The sequence below is a fragment of the Vanacampus margaritifer genome, chromosome 15 (genome assembly GCF_051991255.1).
Source record: "Vanacampus margaritifer isolate UIUO_Vmar chromosome 15, RoL_Vmar_1.0, whole genome shotgun sequence".
NCBI lineage: Eukaryota > Metazoa > Chordata > Actinopteri > Syngnathiformes > Syngnathidae > Vanacampus > Vanacampus margaritifer.
Window position 1 is genome coordinate 22,315,521 of NC_135446.1, and position 16,156 is coordinate 22,331,676.

General features: G+C 44.7%; 1 protein-coding gene across 1 annotated transcript; it reads right to left on the minus strand.

Annotated features, from left to right (window-relative positions):
• Positions 1 to 98: 98 nt before the first annotated feature.
• atxn7l1 (ataxin 7-like 1) lies at positions 99 to 15,975 on the minus strand. The gene is given in 13 exon segments (XM_077543968.1): positions 99 to 969; positions 1,494 to 1,674; positions 1,764 to 2,213; positions 3,490 to 3,611; positions 3,756 to 3,945; positions 4,463 to 4,821; positions 5,574 to 5,656; positions 6,365 to 6,735; positions 8,101 to 8,266; positions 13,814 to 13,855; positions 13,858 to 13,917; positions 15,394 to 15,444; positions 15,879 to 15,975. Coding segments are annotated over 13 exon segments (2,241 nt in total). The 3' UTR covers positions 99 to 900.
• Between the last annotated feature and the right edge of the window lie 181 nt (positions 15,976 to 16,156).

Genomic DNA, 16,156 nt, shown 5'->3' on the forward strand with positions numbered 1-16,156 from the left:
TTGGCAGTTTTGTTAGAGTGAAGCACAAATAAAATGTGAACCAGTGGAATTTGAAAAAAAAAAAAAGAGTTGAAATTGCATTTCAGGGGACAAAGCAGGCGGTTGGCATCAAAATTATATTCTGTATAAATCCTGCCATCTGCCTGCAAAAGGAGACCATAATAAATATCCAAGATGAATAATAAACATACCTACATATTTTCAACAGCATACTTTCTCAACAATTTTTCAAAATGGCAATTATTCCTTCAGCCTCAACTTTAAAATAGCGCAAGGCACCCTGGAATAGGAAAAGGTGTTAAAATAGCAAACAAACAAACAATGTTTCATTTAGTTCACACTCTCCTATTTTGACATAAAATGCATTGAATGACATCAATGCGGAACTTTTTTTCTCCTTTCTTCCATAAATATATACGATTTCAAAGTGAACAGTCCGAAGGTGGCCCTGCTGGCTGCAAGCTGCTGCCAGGGAGGAACCAGTAAGAGCACTTGAAACTCAGCCGTGCTGGGTGGACGGACACGACGCACACGGGACGCAAGAGAGTCGGCGTAAAAAGCGGCGCCATATAAAAATGGGAGTCCCAAAAAGTTACAATAAAAAAGAGAAGGAAGGAAGGCAAACAAAGAAGCTGGTTAAAACCCAACCAAAAAGTTTGCAGTCAAGCAAACGTCAGAGGAGGGAAAAAAAACGGCCAAGCCAATCGTGTAGTAGTTCCTTGTTAGCTGACCACAAATCAACAGCTAGAAAAGTGCAAAGCAAATTCCTCATGAACACGGCAGCATTTCAACTCGGCCGTCTCCGTTTTCCCTTTTCGGTTTGCGTCCTCCAAAGTGAAAAGCTGAGCAAAACGTGCGGCCCAAGAGTCCCGAGGCCCGCTTTGCTCAAGGGAACGCAACTCAACGGGAGACGTGGCCCCCATTGGGTCTGTCGGGTGGGGAGGGGGGGCGGCAGTGATGCAAGTTGGCCTGTGGGGAGAGGAAAGACTTCTCATCCACAGATCGTTTGTGGGAGCACTTTTTTCCGTTTACATGTCAAAGAAATGATGCAGATATGACGGGGGGGTTAAATAATGGCAATTTTCTCATCTTTTCTCTGTTCATTTCTAAAGCATTTATTTTGTTGGGGGGGGGGCACCTTGCTAACCTGGCAATAGCCAGATTGATCATTGTGATCGACTTGTTCTCCACAATATCAATATCAAACCGCTACACAGTGATTGGTCAGGAAAGGCGGGACATTCTGTACAATACTTCCAGCTGATTGGACGATGCGCCAACTGTGCACGTCTGCTAAATTTGGGTTTTGCTCAATTACGGCAACGGATGTGAATGTCGTCATCTTTGGAAAAAAAACAACATCTTTATCAGCTAAAAAGTGTCTCTCGCTGATGTTCTTTCAAAAAGAAAATGGCGGCTAATTCTGCAAGAAGAGAATGATATAATCTTCTGCAAGCTAAAGAGTTGAGCAAGTGCATGAAAAGAGAGCGTACCCGTCTTTGAGACCGGCCGTCATTCCCACACAAGCCGTCGCCGCCTTCCAGCCCGCTGCTCTTCCTCTTCCTCTTCATCTTCCTCCCCTCTGCTTTTTGCCCAGAATGCAAAGCGGCAGAGGAGCGGGCGGCCGCCGGCTCCCTGCTGGGCCAGTACGATACGTCGCTGTTGCCGAGACCACTGTGGAGAAGAGCAGAGGAACCGGCAGGCGATGATGTCATTTAGGGAGCGCCAGGTGGATCTCCAAAGGTGCAAATGCTGCCACCTACCTGTCATTTGACTTTTGGCCGTGAGCGCCGTCAGCTGTGGCGAACCAGCGGTCGCTCCCAAGGCCGCTTCCCTCACGACCGTGTCCCTTTTCGCTGGCCGAGGTGCTGTCCGGTCCCTCCGATGCTTGCGATGGCGGATGATAGCCGGTCCGGTTCCGAAAGCAGCTGGAGCAGGAAGGCTTTTTCCTCTTGGCGTCCGCCATCATGTCCTCACTGTCTTTGGTGGGCCGACTGGCCGCGCCGCGATGGGATGCGGCCAGAGTGGAAACCGGCCCAGGGGGGGCCAAAGCTCCCCGTGATGATGCAGGATGAGGGAAGGCGGTACGGCAGGAGATGGAAGTGGACGGGGAGGTCAAAGGTGGCCACCTGTCCAAGGGAGGGGGCGCCTGCTGCAACGCGACAGAGGGTGAAAGGGGGCGGGGCAGGCTCTCAGCAGCAACAGGAACCTTTCTGCAACCACACAAGACGCACGCAAGCTCTCTACATTTTTCAGTCCAGGGACCCCGTCGTCCCCCCCCTTACGCCAACAATGACGACGTTCCAAAGACCGCCTCACAATCCTAAATACAACCAAACACACGGCTGAGAATTAAAACAAATAAAATAAATAAATAAATAAAATCTCACTTTCGCCTCCTTTGTTTACATTTCTAAATGACATTTCTCAACTCAAGTCAATTATTTGCCAAGATCGAAATAATTTGCGAACCTTCATTTCATAATTAATTAATAGCCGTAATTTAGTGAGCTTTTTAAATATGATAACTGACTTGACGTTCCCTTTCACTAATAGACTCACTTTGACAGGAAGACTTTGCTTCCTTTCAAACTATAGTTTGTTACTCTTTTTTTCTTTATTTGATATGTTCATTGTTAGGATCATTTCATTATCTGTGTATAACGTAATATTTCAAAATATTTGGAAGAGAAAAAAGTTGGTTTGAATAACGGGGTATTTTTTTCAAGAGGAAACTTATAATCGTATGATATTTAAATTAACGGAAGAAAATGATTCATGTTCACGAAAATTTTGTTGATTTTGAGAATATTACGAGAAGTTGTAGTTTTTTAAGGTGAAGTTGAAACTTGTAATATATAATAAAGGGCTGTGCAATTAATCGGGATTCAATTACAATTGTTACACTCCACAATTACAAAATCTGCATAATCATAAAAAAAGATCATTAACAGTAATTTTGAGTTGTTTAAATGTATACATTTGCACTTTTAATTTTTTTAAATAACTCATTTAATACATTTTGCTTCATCCACAAGGAACTTCAATTGGTTTTTATTTGTCTTAATCATTGTTACATTAAAATTTTTTTTTGTTTTGTACAAAAAAATGAATGATTGTCCTTATCGTGATTTCAATTAACAACCAAATAATCATCATTAATATGTTCTTCATAACCGAGCAGCCCTAATGTTAAATATAGACTTTTATGTGCTTTGTCTGTCTCACAAAAATGAAAAAATCTTGGTTCATGCACGCAGCAGATATGTCAGAATTATGTGACGATACGTTAGCCCTTTATGCTAATTGAGCCAAAGGTGAAGAAGCGAAGAGTAGTCGCTTCATTGTGTTTGTTTTTGCAGCAGTGAGCAATAAAGCATTTAGTCGTATTCAAGTCAAAATTGTTTCCTGTTTGAGCGCCACGATGATTGCAAAGGCATATTTTCACATTTCATCTGGTGTCAAATGGATCCCAAAACACACACCGACCTCCACATTTGTGCATTGAGGTGTTTCTCCACCATGTTGTGGAGCGCCAGCCTCATCCTGTCCCACCGCCGGTCAAACACGAAGTCGCCTCGTCCCATCAGCCGGCTGCTGAATATGCAAAACTGGATACAGGAAGCAAAATATAAGACGGCGACAAATGACAGACTGAGAAAATAATCCCTCCCAAAATGTGGTGACTGAAGCTGGTCTGCCAGAATCTTAAGTCCTCCTCATTCGCAGCAACTTCCAAATGAGTCGTTATTCACCCCTGAAGGCCGCGGGTGGTTGTTCGAGAAGTGAAAGGCGGGTCCGAGAGCATCCTCAGAAGTCTGCGCTCGGCCGCGGTCGCTGGACGGCCGCCGGCCACCTTCGCCTGCTGTCGTCGTCCAAGGCTGGGGTGAGAGCTGCGGGTCGGGGGGTGGAGACTGAGGCGTGGAGGTGACGACCGCCGGAATCCTGGAGGAGTTACAAAATACAGCAGGGTGAGAAAAAAAAAAAAAAAGAGACAACAAATGGCGCCTTGACATTTATCATCCATCGATTTTTGGCTCTGACGTGCGGGCAATAATACGAGATGCACGAGGCAGTGAAAGTGTTTCTTGTCAAACTGAACATAAGAAAGAATTTGAGGTGTGTTTAATCCCCTTGGGATGTTGATATCATGAAATAATTGCAACTTTTAGAAAAACCGGCCACAAAATCAGACATTTTAGCCCGCAACAATCAAGACCCAAGAACAAAAACCAGGGCACATTTATGACAACAAAGCTTTTGTCAAATCGTCAAAAAGACAACGCATCGATGAATGTCTGCTCCCCAGTCAAAGCAGGATACAAAACATTCAAGTCTGATGAGAAATAAAGAAACGACTTTCTCATCACACTTTCTTCTCAATACCGTCATCATCATCAATACTTGTTGAGAGCACCCCCTGGTGGGGGAAATACAGACGGAAAATCTCACAACTTCCTACCTGGGTGTGTGCGCGTTAGCCAGCTTCAATTTCAGTGTGGACGCAGGGCATCCGTTGGGGCGTCCGTTGGGGCGTCCGTTGGGGCGTCCGTTGGGGCGTCCGTTGGGGCGTCCGTTGGGGCGTCCGTTGGGGCGTCCGTTGGGGCGTCCATTGGGGCGTCCATTGGGGCAAACCTCTTTGCCCCTTGGACAGGCGACGTCTTGCAAGGACACACTCGGGTTGCAGCCGTCCTGGTCTTTCTCCCTCGCTCCCTCCTCCTCCTCCTCCTTCTCCTTGGTCCCGCCTCTGTGTTCGGCCAGGAGGACATCGAAACGTTTCCTCCTGCCGGGTACGGCTCGCCGGTGGCTTAACGAGTGTGTCTGCAAGAAGACGGCAGGGCTGGGGAAAGTTCGAATTGGGTACTTTGTCCGGCTTACAGGGTAGTAATTGTTTTTGCCATGTTCGGTTATTTGCATTTAGCAAATGAAAACCGAAGACTTGGATGCAAATATACTGGAAGAGGTCTGACGGCTTTTGAATCCAGGCTCTGTTTTCTCGGTATCGTTCCCATCAGGACTGCAGCAACTAGCATTCACATACAGTCTTTTCAAGTGGACAAATACGGAATTGATTCTTACGTGTCATCGCCGTCCTGTGAAAAACACTTCTACCCCTTTTTTTTTAAATGCCGTTTTTGGGAGGTCTGCCTTTATTTCATCCCATAAACATAAGAATGACAAAAATGCACATAAGCGTTGCTCACGTGACAGCAACGATGTTCCAAACGCATGACGATGGGGCTACAAATCAAATGTATTATTGTTATTATGATTACAAGTCCAGTTCACGTTAGCAGAAATCTTTCCAGTCGGATATGAAAAGGCCTCCCTCCCGAATGTGGTTTCAATCCATCACGTAAATATCAGATTTCATGCGCTCTGTGATTGTTCAGAATTCAAAAGAGTCATCCGGTTTGGATGGGCAAAAAAAACGATCCGATTTTGGCTGGCAGTCTGACTTTAAAAAAGGCCAAATCCATCCAAAGGTATGATTTGATCCCTAAAGTTAAAGGTGACTGTTACTGGTACAGTTTGTTGATACTCTGAAGTGTTTGTGATGGATGGCGTGGTACCTTGCACGTAAGGGAACGTGTGCACAGCTGTTTGGTCTCAGGGTCCAGGACGCCGCAGTGCTTATTTGGGTCAAATATTCTTCCTGTTAAAAAATAAAAGCACACGTTACAGCGCTATTCGCAATCAGCATTCGGGATTTCCCCATCTGACATCTGCAGCTCATATGAAGAAAAAACTAACAAACAAAACTTGTCAAGGTAGTTTGACAAAAGTGGGAAAATAAACCACTTTCATTTGAGTTACAAATTGGCTTGTATGTTAAGACATCCCACGTCAACAAGTAAGGGCTGATGGAAAATGAAATTAAAACCCTGTGCCAACACCAATAGGAAAGGAAAAAGAAATCCTTGAAAATATGAAATCATGACTCAGGAACCGAGGGAGGGAGAGCGTGCGAGCGAGCGAGCGAGCGAGCGAGCGAGCGAGGGTAAAATATGGAGGAAGATCTTTCAGCTGTGGAATTAAAGGGTGTGTGTGCGGCAAAGCAGGAAGAGAAAGATATGGAAGGAGAACAAAAAAACAACAAAGTCAGACATTTTGAGTTGTTGTACGAGTAGTTAACAGATTGTAAATCTGACGGGGAGGGCGAGCAGTGACAGAGGCGCGAGTGAGAAAGTGTTGAAAAGAGGAAGGAAAGTCTCCCTCTGCCTGACACGGCCATCTTGTCTGCAGCCAAATGTTCAAGCTGGACACACCGCAAAGCTGGCGGAGAGAAGAAGCCGGCGTGTGAATGCATGAAGCGCGTGCTTGCACAATCGCCCGAAAGACAGAATAACACACAACTGATAACCTGAGAGTCGGTTGTGCGCCCTGGAACAAGCCTCGGCGCCATTTGCGGTCTTCTTCTCCCAAGGCGACGGCGACGACGGCCGACGAGCGGGCGAAGGAGCGGGGGAGGGGCAAGGCGAAGACGACGACGGCCGCCGGTCAAGTGGCGAGCGTGCCGCCGGGCTGCGCCGTCCGTCCGGAGAAGACGGCGACGCGGAGGACGGCCCGCTCTTGCCCCGACCGCTGGCCAGGTCGTCGTCGGAGAACGCCGCGGCGGGGAGCGCCGGCCGTTTGAGGGGGGACCAGGACGAGGCGGCGAGGCGCACTTGTGAGGCGGACTTTGCTCTGCTCGGGCACGGAATCTTCTCCAAGCTCACGACCGGAAGAGAAACGCTGGAGGGAACAAGACATGCTTGCATCACAGTGAAGCCCGTTTCTGATCGTCGGCCGTTGTTGGCAAAGGTTAGCGTTAGCGAATCTTCAGTAAAACACATCGCAGACAACAAATCATTGCTGATGGAAGGAATCTAACGCTTAACGTTATTAAAACAACCAAACACCGAACAAACACTTTCCCCGTCAATAATGATGCGGATGTTGACCACACGCATCACAAAATGGAGGTTAGTTCCATCACTGAGCATCACTGAGCGGAAAAAAGCACTCCTGGCACTTCATCAACAACAGTGACGTCATCCAAGCTGTCCACCTTGCGCATGCATATCATGTCCTGTTGGTCAAAGTGAGCGTGAATTGTCTTGGACGCCAAATTGACGGACAAACGCGAGTACACCCGTTGAACGTCATATGCTTCGATACTGCCAGCGGGGAAAAGTCACATGACGGCCGGATCGCTATGAACCTTAGATTGCTATCATGTTCAATCGCTACTTTCAATTGCTAGAAGAAAAAAAATAAGTCTTTAGGACTTAAAAGCTAATAGCAACGATTACATCATCAATCCTAAACTCTATTTCAAAGGTCGTACGTGACGCAATAAAAGCAAACGAGCCAACTTGACTAATAGTCCGAAATCAACCTGCATGAAAACTTACATTCGTGACTTACAGGTTTCCTTCTGCAACCAAGTTTTACAGCTTTTCCGTAAAAAAAAAAAAAAAAAAATCTATTAAAGTACAGTCCCTCTTTTTTGATTCAAAGACAGACCTTCAATGTTGAGGCAACGTAACAGTGCAAAACTCCCACCGAGTTTGACGACACTTCTCAGGCAGTCGATGCGTCTTCACAGTTAGCATATTCACTCTCAGGCTTCTTTTCAACACTAAAGTACAGATCATGTTGTGAACCGAATATTATGCCAAATGTGCCATATTTGAACTTGTGAGAGCAACAACTTGCCCGTGATTTTGTCGTATGCTCGGTTTCGAGCTCTTGCTACTCCGTACAGCTTTAGAATTACTGAAAAGTGCATGCTAATTTTCTTTAGTCTGTCTATGGTGTTTCACATGGTTTTTGCTTAGCATTAAGCTAGCAGATGTTTGTTTCACAAAATGATAATGGCAAAAACTAGTCATGACAAAAAGTGTGACAAGAATTGTGCGAATGAGTCTTCTTTTCCTTTCCTCAAAGTGATGCTATAGTTGCCATTTCTTGACAGTAAAAGAGTAAAAAAATATTTTTTTTTAAAAAGTGCTCCTAAGTTTGAATACATTTCAGTTTGTTTAAAGCGTGCGAAGGGGTTTTGGCGTCTCTCCATTTTTCCTAACTCTGAAACGGCAAGTTCAGGATCGAGCGTACCACGGCTTGCTCCGAGCCCCCTTGGGAGGGTAGACGGCGAGCGGTGCTTTGCTGAAGCGTGAGTGAGGAAAGTCTTTGGACATCCGAAAGGCCCGGGCGGGGGCTTGGGCCTTCATGACCACCAGCGGGCTCCTCGAAGGGACGCCGGGAGAGCTGCGGCGGTTTTCTGAAAAGAGGCGAAAGCCGTGTTTACACATACGACCACACAAAGCATTGTTCAGCGGCTAACCAGGCCGCGGCTGCCGCGTGGCTGCCGTGCGTGTGCGCAGTGCAGACGCACACGCGCCATCAATTATAAATACATTTGGAGCCTGAGCTGATCAGAGCGAGCGGGCGGATGCGGACGAGACAGAAGCGGGCGGAGCAATAAATCAAGAGAGAGGAGCTCAGACTTACGGTTCTTGCTATGCATGTCGTCGTGGGAACCAAGTGGGGGGGGGGGGGTCCGGAATTTTTGTTCTCTGTCTCACTGGGAAACTAAACCCCAATTACCTGAATGAAGGGACAAAGACCAAACGAGGATATAGACTATATACAGAGGGATAGAAAAACACACACTCAGGAAAAATAAACGCAAGTGTACACTTTCTAGCCACGTGTGATGAGGAGGCGTGCGCTCATCTGTGACGTTTACATGCAGTCAATATTCGGCTTAAGGGAAGAATTGCGCTTACTAGAACAACAGAGCTTACACGTTACGTGTTGCTCCCACGTCCATGCTCATTTGTGCTGGATTGGAATACCCCGTTTGGAACGCAATTACGGTACGTCAAAAACGTCATTTGCGCTTCTAACTTACTATACGCTCAATTTAAAGTAGTCGGTTACCTCCTCGCTTCACAAGTGTGCTTCTTTGCTGTGGGCGCCATGTTTGTTGACATTTCCCGCCAGAAGCACGGACTTATATACACTTGGATTTATTGTGTGTGTATATAGGCACAAAAAAGGGGGCGTGTTTGCCATAGAGAGAGAAAAAGAGAGAGTGGAGAAATCAATGTAGGAGGCTCCTTTAGCCAGTAGGGCGGCGCTACAAGATTCCTTGCCAATACAAATAAGCGAAGAAGAGAGAAAAGAGACGAAGAAGAAGTTGTGAGCACGCGCACAACCAAAAGCAAAGCCCCGTTCATTGCAGGTATTCCGATTGCGTTTATATGAAGCAGTATTGCGTTCTTTTAAAAAGCCGAATAAGAGCACAGTCCGGTTATTGCACGTGTTTACATGGCCTTTCAAAACCAGAATATTGCAAATGTTGGGGTTTTAAAAAGGTTATTGCCTGCATGTAAACGTAGTCTGTCTCGCAGGACGTCTTTACATGATTCATTTCACGTGTGCGTGTGCGTGTGCGTGCGTGCGTGGATGGCAGGTGGGTAAATAGGCGGCGGGAAGCAGAGGAGCCGCGGCAGCTGTATTCACAGAAGCCAGAACAAAGTCCACAGCGGCATTCACAGGTATGCCAATCCCGTCAAGTCTGACACAGATTAGTTCACACCGTCCCACACGTCAGACATTTAGTATTAGTGCCCGCGTATGCAATATGGAGGACCAAAACTGCCAACATTTTAAAATCAATCAATAAAAGTGAAAATAAAAATGGATATAAAAATCATTAAAAAATTAAATACTAAAAATATAGAATTGCATATAAAGACAAGAAAAAATATACATACCCATAAATAAAGACTACATACATTTTTGTACTTCTTTCTACTCCTTTTGAACATGTAAATTATGATATTATTGACAAACTGTTCCCTTTCTTCCATTTTTTTTTTTTACTTCAACTTGTAATGTGTTTATGTTTATATGTTCAATAAACCAAACCAAAAATATAAAATGAAAATCATCTCTTTGACTGCCAGACGTTTTCAGACGGGATGCCGTGGGTGCCAGCCCATTTAAGCATTTTGACTGATCTTTCAAGGTCCACAGAAAATGATGTGTTTGGACTATGGAAACACACATACTACCAAATGAAACATTGGACTCTCATCTTTCACCAGAAAAAAAAGTTTGTTTCTACCTTGTTCTGTTTTTGAGTAATCAACAATAGAAAATGGTTAGTTTCACCTCTGTTTTGAAACAAACGTCTTTTAACGTCTTTGGCACTCCTCCATAGGATTCAACTAAACGTTATTTAATGTTTTTGGCAGTCAAAGAGTTAATAATAGTAAATATTAAAATGAATGTGGACATTTTTACAAAAATAAATATAGAAATGAATAAAAGTGAAAAAATACGGCTATAAAAATATAAATGGAAAATATATATATATCCATAAATAAATAAAGTAAAAATAAATACAAAAATAAAAAAAGATTCAAAAAATGAAAATAAATATAAAAGTACATGTGGAAATAAATACAAAATAAACATAAATAGAATTAAATACCAATTCATAAACAAAAAACGCTCTGCTCTCACATTTATTTATTTCATGCTGCAGACTCTCTGTCAGGTGGAAATATTATTCAAATGAGGCGCGTCTTGGTTTGGACTCTTTCATTGGTCGAGTGAGCGGGTCAGCCAACATGGAAGTGAATCAATACGTTTATATTTTCACTTATTTTTAATTTGGGCAGTTTTGATCCCCCACAATGCAACCGTGTGGCCCGGACGGTCTCGTCATCACGCACGTTTCAGACTAGTAGCGCTGAGTCGGACCAGATGAGCCGTTAGCGCTGAGCCGTTAGCGCTCATCCGGTGCTGGTTGGGAACTCGCCGTACTGATTGACAATAGATGGACGGCTGCCCGGGCAAGGTCACGAAGCCACTCAAAGTGCAAGGGCAGCCCGACGACCACGCGCTGCCGCCTGCATGCCTGTCGTTATGGCGATGCTGCGAGCCTGCGAGCCGATTGGCCGGAGCGGGTGCGTGATGAGGGCAGGACGCTCAGCTGGGCGCTGAATGCCAGAGGGCTGTTGTGAGCTCGGATCAATCGATCAGGGGTGTCAATTAAGAGAGTTGTGGCAGGAAAACAACAGGCCTTTCTTGTGTGGACTCCACACATTCAAGAGGCTCCGAAATTCAAGCTTTATTTATTTTCTTCTCTTTTTTAAGCCAATACCCAACATTAAAGCCTATTTGATGTTTGGCTGTAGTATTGACTGGATTTATTTTGTCATCATTGGATTTTTTGGGTGAAAACAAAACTACAACCAAAAACAGCAACAAGTGGCATCAAAACAAGAGTTGCTTGTCTTACGATGCCACACACAGCGTGTTGAAATCAAAACCCTGTGGGACAATATCACGGCGGTCTGTGAGCAGCCAAAAAGGGGCGTGATGATTGGCATCATACCACATGATTCGTACTATTATACGGAAACGTCCATTAAAGTGCGAGTAAAGAGACATTCGCATTGTGTCGGTGTGACTGGGATCTGTTCTAAAAAAAGAAAAGAAAAAAAAAGCTCACCACTGACTTGCTGAGAAGAATTTTAAAAAGTCAAATGTTTTTAACTTCTTAATTTACCAATTTTTGCATTTAATGAAAGAAAAAGCGGTTTATATTTATTCAAATAGTACAAAAAAAGACAAAAATAGCGGCATCAATTAAAAATGTGACAACAAAAGTGAACCGAACCGCAAAGTAGCGAGGGACTACTGTACATGAAAAATAAGGAAACTATCCAATTAATTCTGGACAAAACAACTTTTTACTGACGAAAATGGCTCAATGAGTTAAGTAAGTATCCCTTAAAAGAAAAAAAATGATATATACACCGTTAAGACAAGCAGTATCGTCAATGAGTAGTAGCATTGAGAAGAAATGCATTAGCTTTACACTTCAGAAGGTCCTTCATTTTCTTGCAGTCTGCTCAATAAAATGATCTTTTTAAAAACTGTTTATATTCACAATACAAATTGTGTGAAAATCTCGTCGACAATCTTGAACGCAAAAGCGGCGTCTCGTCTCCAATTTTCATTTTGCCTTTTGACGAGCAGTTTTAAGAGAAAATGCCTGGTTAGGGTTTTTGGGGGAGGAGAAAGGGAGGTCAGCTAAACAGGAAAGCAGTCCGTCAGTCAGTCAAGGTCACTTGGATATTGCTTCATGTACAGGAATTGAAAAGCCCATTGTTCAAGAAAATACAGGTGTCCACAATACAGTATAAACCTGTTATGTCGTGCTACATAATTATTATAATTACCGGCGTATTTGCAAGTTTATATATATATATATATATGCATTATTTTATTTTTTTGCATTTAACTCTTTTACTGCCAAAGACGTTAAATGACGTTCTGCAAAAACCTACGGAGGAGCGCCAAAGACGTTAAAAGACGTCCTCCCATTTTTTTTTTTTGAAACGGGTGCTGGCAAGGCTTGCGGAGCTGTCCTGAAAGTTTCAAGCAGGTCTCGTGAGCCTAATGACTATTTTTGGCCCCTAGAGGGCAGCGCTGACTCTTTTGACAAGATCGGGTGGGCGGAGCTAGAGCGTCGAGCAGGAGACGAGAACGTTAGACAAAGGAAAAATGGCGACCGGCTGCGGCAGCTCACGCCCGAGCCGTTTTTTTTTCAAATTTGAAAAGCATCGAGCAACGATAAAGAGCACATTGATGACGACGATGATCATCATCGATGATGATGATGACGCCGTGGTTGGAAAGCCTTGACGCGGCAGTAGGAGACGTGGGGGGGGGGAGAGCTAGGTGGCTGAGGAGGAGCACACGGAGAATGGCGCCCCGTTTGCAAGCAGCTCTACACTTACAAGACGAAAGGCATCGACCAACGCTAAAAGAGTACATTGATGACGATGATGATGAAGGTGAATCCGAGCTTGACGGCGAAATTGGAACCGCTGACGCGGCAGCTATGACGGCGTCATAAACGCGGAGCGCATTCGAGCACGCACAGGCGGACGTTCGATCGGACGACGGAGAGTGCCCCGAGTCCAATGCATATTCATCGGAGGAAGTGTGTACAGTCTGCTACTTGCCGTCAAGAAAGTGTAACGTTTGCACGCGAAACGGACAAATGCGAAAGTGAAAGTAAACTGTTGTGCGAGTCCTGGCGTCTCCTTGCACGCAGGAGAGCGTTACAAAAGGAAAAACTGTATTTGAAACATCCACATAATTGTAAGTAGTACCACAGTTGCACACATTTGTAAATAGTTTGCGAAATTGTTTTGTCAAATTGTTAGACTGTTGAATGGAAATAAATGTATTTTGCAACCAAAAAACACTTTTTCATTGTTGGTGAAAGCGTTTTACAGAAGTAAAGCACTATTTAGGTGTTTGTGGCATCATTCATGGACAAAAAGAAGTGTAGAATTCACTAGAGTGCTTGAAATAACATCGTTTCACAAAAAGCTCTTTTTCTCCGTTTTTTGTTTCAAAAGAGAGAATTTCGGTGAAAGTAACCATTTTCTATTGTTGATTACTGAAGAACGGAATAAGGTAGAAACAAACTTTTTTTTTCTGATGAAAGCTGAGAGTCCAATCTTTCATTTGCTAGTATGTGTGTTTCCATAGTCCAAACACAACATTTTCTGTGGACCTTGAAAGATCAGTCAAAATGCTTAAATGGGCTGGCACTGGCGACGTCCCGTTTCTGAAAACGTCTGGCAGTCGGCAATTTTTGAATTCTATTTTTTATATCCGTTTGTGTTTTCACCTTTGTTCATTTTTAATTTTGGCAGCTTTAGTCATCCATAGTTAGAGAGGAAAAGTCAATGAATTTTGCAAACCACTCCACACAGTTAGTTCATCTTACCGTGGTGTGTGAGGAAACCCTGCGGAGTGACCACCTGATTGCGGAGTGGCAGACGACGAGATGCAAGTGGTCCAGCACTGGAAACAGACGGCGGCGGAGCATCCCTGAGGAGGACAGCGAGAAGCAGCGTCATCAGACAGAGCGACCAATCAATGACGTCCTGCCCACATCGTATGGAAACACAGCACACTTGTCCCGATAGACTGCCTGTCCTTTTTGCAGCGCGCTGTCAATGTGACTGACGACATTCACAGTTCAACACAAGCCCGATGTAAGGTGCGTTTGTTAAAAACCAGCATGAGCACTTCCACTTTGGCTCTGACTGACTTCAGCTGGCTGGTGTGTCTGCTTGCTGTTTGTCAAGAGTTTCCCAGGCCGGAAACACGCGGCCTGCGGCTGGCAAGCGACTGGCAAGCGACTCAACACAGTGACGTGCTGTGCCTGCCAGTATTAATAGCAAGCGGGTGTGAGAAGGAACTCGTATGACGGGCAGGGAGCCTCCGAAACAGGAAAGAAGACAAGCATTCACGAGCAGCAAAAGTGTGAGAGCCAATCAAATGCTGCTTTGTCTTTTTGTGTCCTGCCATTGGCTGGCGACGACCCCACGATGAACCCCAATTCGCAATCAGTCTCCCTAATCAAGATGAGCGCTATACAAAAAAATGGTGAATGAATGACCACAAAAAAACAAAACTTAAATGAATCATGACGATTGTTTGCAAATCTAACGATTGAAACAGAAATCAATCAATCAAATCATTTTAAATCAAAAATCTATTCTGAATCCAATCATAGACAACAAAAGATTCAAAAAAACTTCAAAAAAAGACACGCTATATAAATAATATAGGCAGTTGCAGGAGCAATGCTGCCAGTGTCATATGAGGATGATTTCCCAAAACGTACAATTGACAAACAAACTTCTTTTTCAGTCAGCGTTGTGGAAGCCACTTCGAAATACCACCTGATGCACACCATTCAGTTTGTGAGACTCATTAGCCTATTTACAGAATTTGATTTTATTCTTATTTAGGTGGGAAAAAAACACCTTGGCTTGTGTCACTTTGCTGTTAAATTTCATATGTCTTTGCCATGTTTCCAAATGTAAAAGGGAGATTTAAAAAAAAAAAAGTGAATATTTCTCATCTGTATTGGTTTGAAATGTGTCATTATCAGTTGTTTACTGGGCGCTTAATGTGTCTGGCCCGGCTACATTTCTTGATTTGAACATTTTGCCCAACAGAATGAGTCGTTGACAAGCCCTGCTTTAAAAGATCTGTCTACTGATGTTGGTCTCATGGATTCCCCCCCAAGATTCATGCACATTCAGCCTGTAATTGAATTTACAGTTTGAAAAGTGTCAAAAAGTCAACCAAAAACTGTGTAATTGCGTGTAAAAAAAAAAAAGGTCTAATTGATGATGTGCTTCAGATGGACTTGTTTACAATGGAGTCGCTGGAGCCGATAATAAGTGCAGCATGAAGCTACTGTGTACGACAATAACAATAACAAGGCATCACGCAGCGAAGTGACAAGTGAGAGCTTCTTCGTGAGAGCTTCTTCAATTTCTCCCCACTCACCCTCTTCATTGACACCAGAAAGCTCTTCGTGGCACTTCTGCAAAAGCGAGTCTGCGCGGAAACTAAATCGTTACAATATTCCAAACTTTTCGAAGGGGGCGGGGGTCGCACGCGCACGCACGCTGGTTAGCATTAGCTTGTTAGCAGCGGCTGCCCTCCTCGGTCATCGCCGTCAGCTACCAAACTTCCAAGTAGTGAATAGTTGACACGCAGCTTGTGTGCACGAGTCAAGTGGGCCGAAAACACGCAGCGTCAACGTTCGCCTCGTTGCTTCGGGAGTGCGCGGTCCACACGTCGGATTCTCCATTGGCCATTTCATTTGGCGCTCGTTTGTTTTGACACTTACTTACTTGGCTGCTTTTGACAGACGACGCTGCGTGTTGCTTGAGGAGGCAAGTCAATCTGAGAACACTCGGGGGGAGCAAGGGAGCACTTCCTGACACTTTGCCCGCAAAAAGACAACCGTCCACGCGCTCGCAACTTACCGTCAACGAGACGCAGTTGAGCCGCACCGACGAACGAAGACCAAGGCTCGCTGAGGAAGCTATCCGGACTTGCTATGAGGCGAGCCAGTGTCGCCATTGCTCTTCCTCCTTGTTGCTTCACCGAGAGCCGTTCTTCCTCTCTCTCTCTTGCTCGCTCGCTTTTTCGCACGCAGCAGGCGAGGAAGGATCAGGTGACGTCATCTCCGGCGCCTTTCGGAAGTAGTCGGCTTTTGACGGAGGCTTGGAGTGACGAGCGAGGGTCACGACCCGGTGAGGTC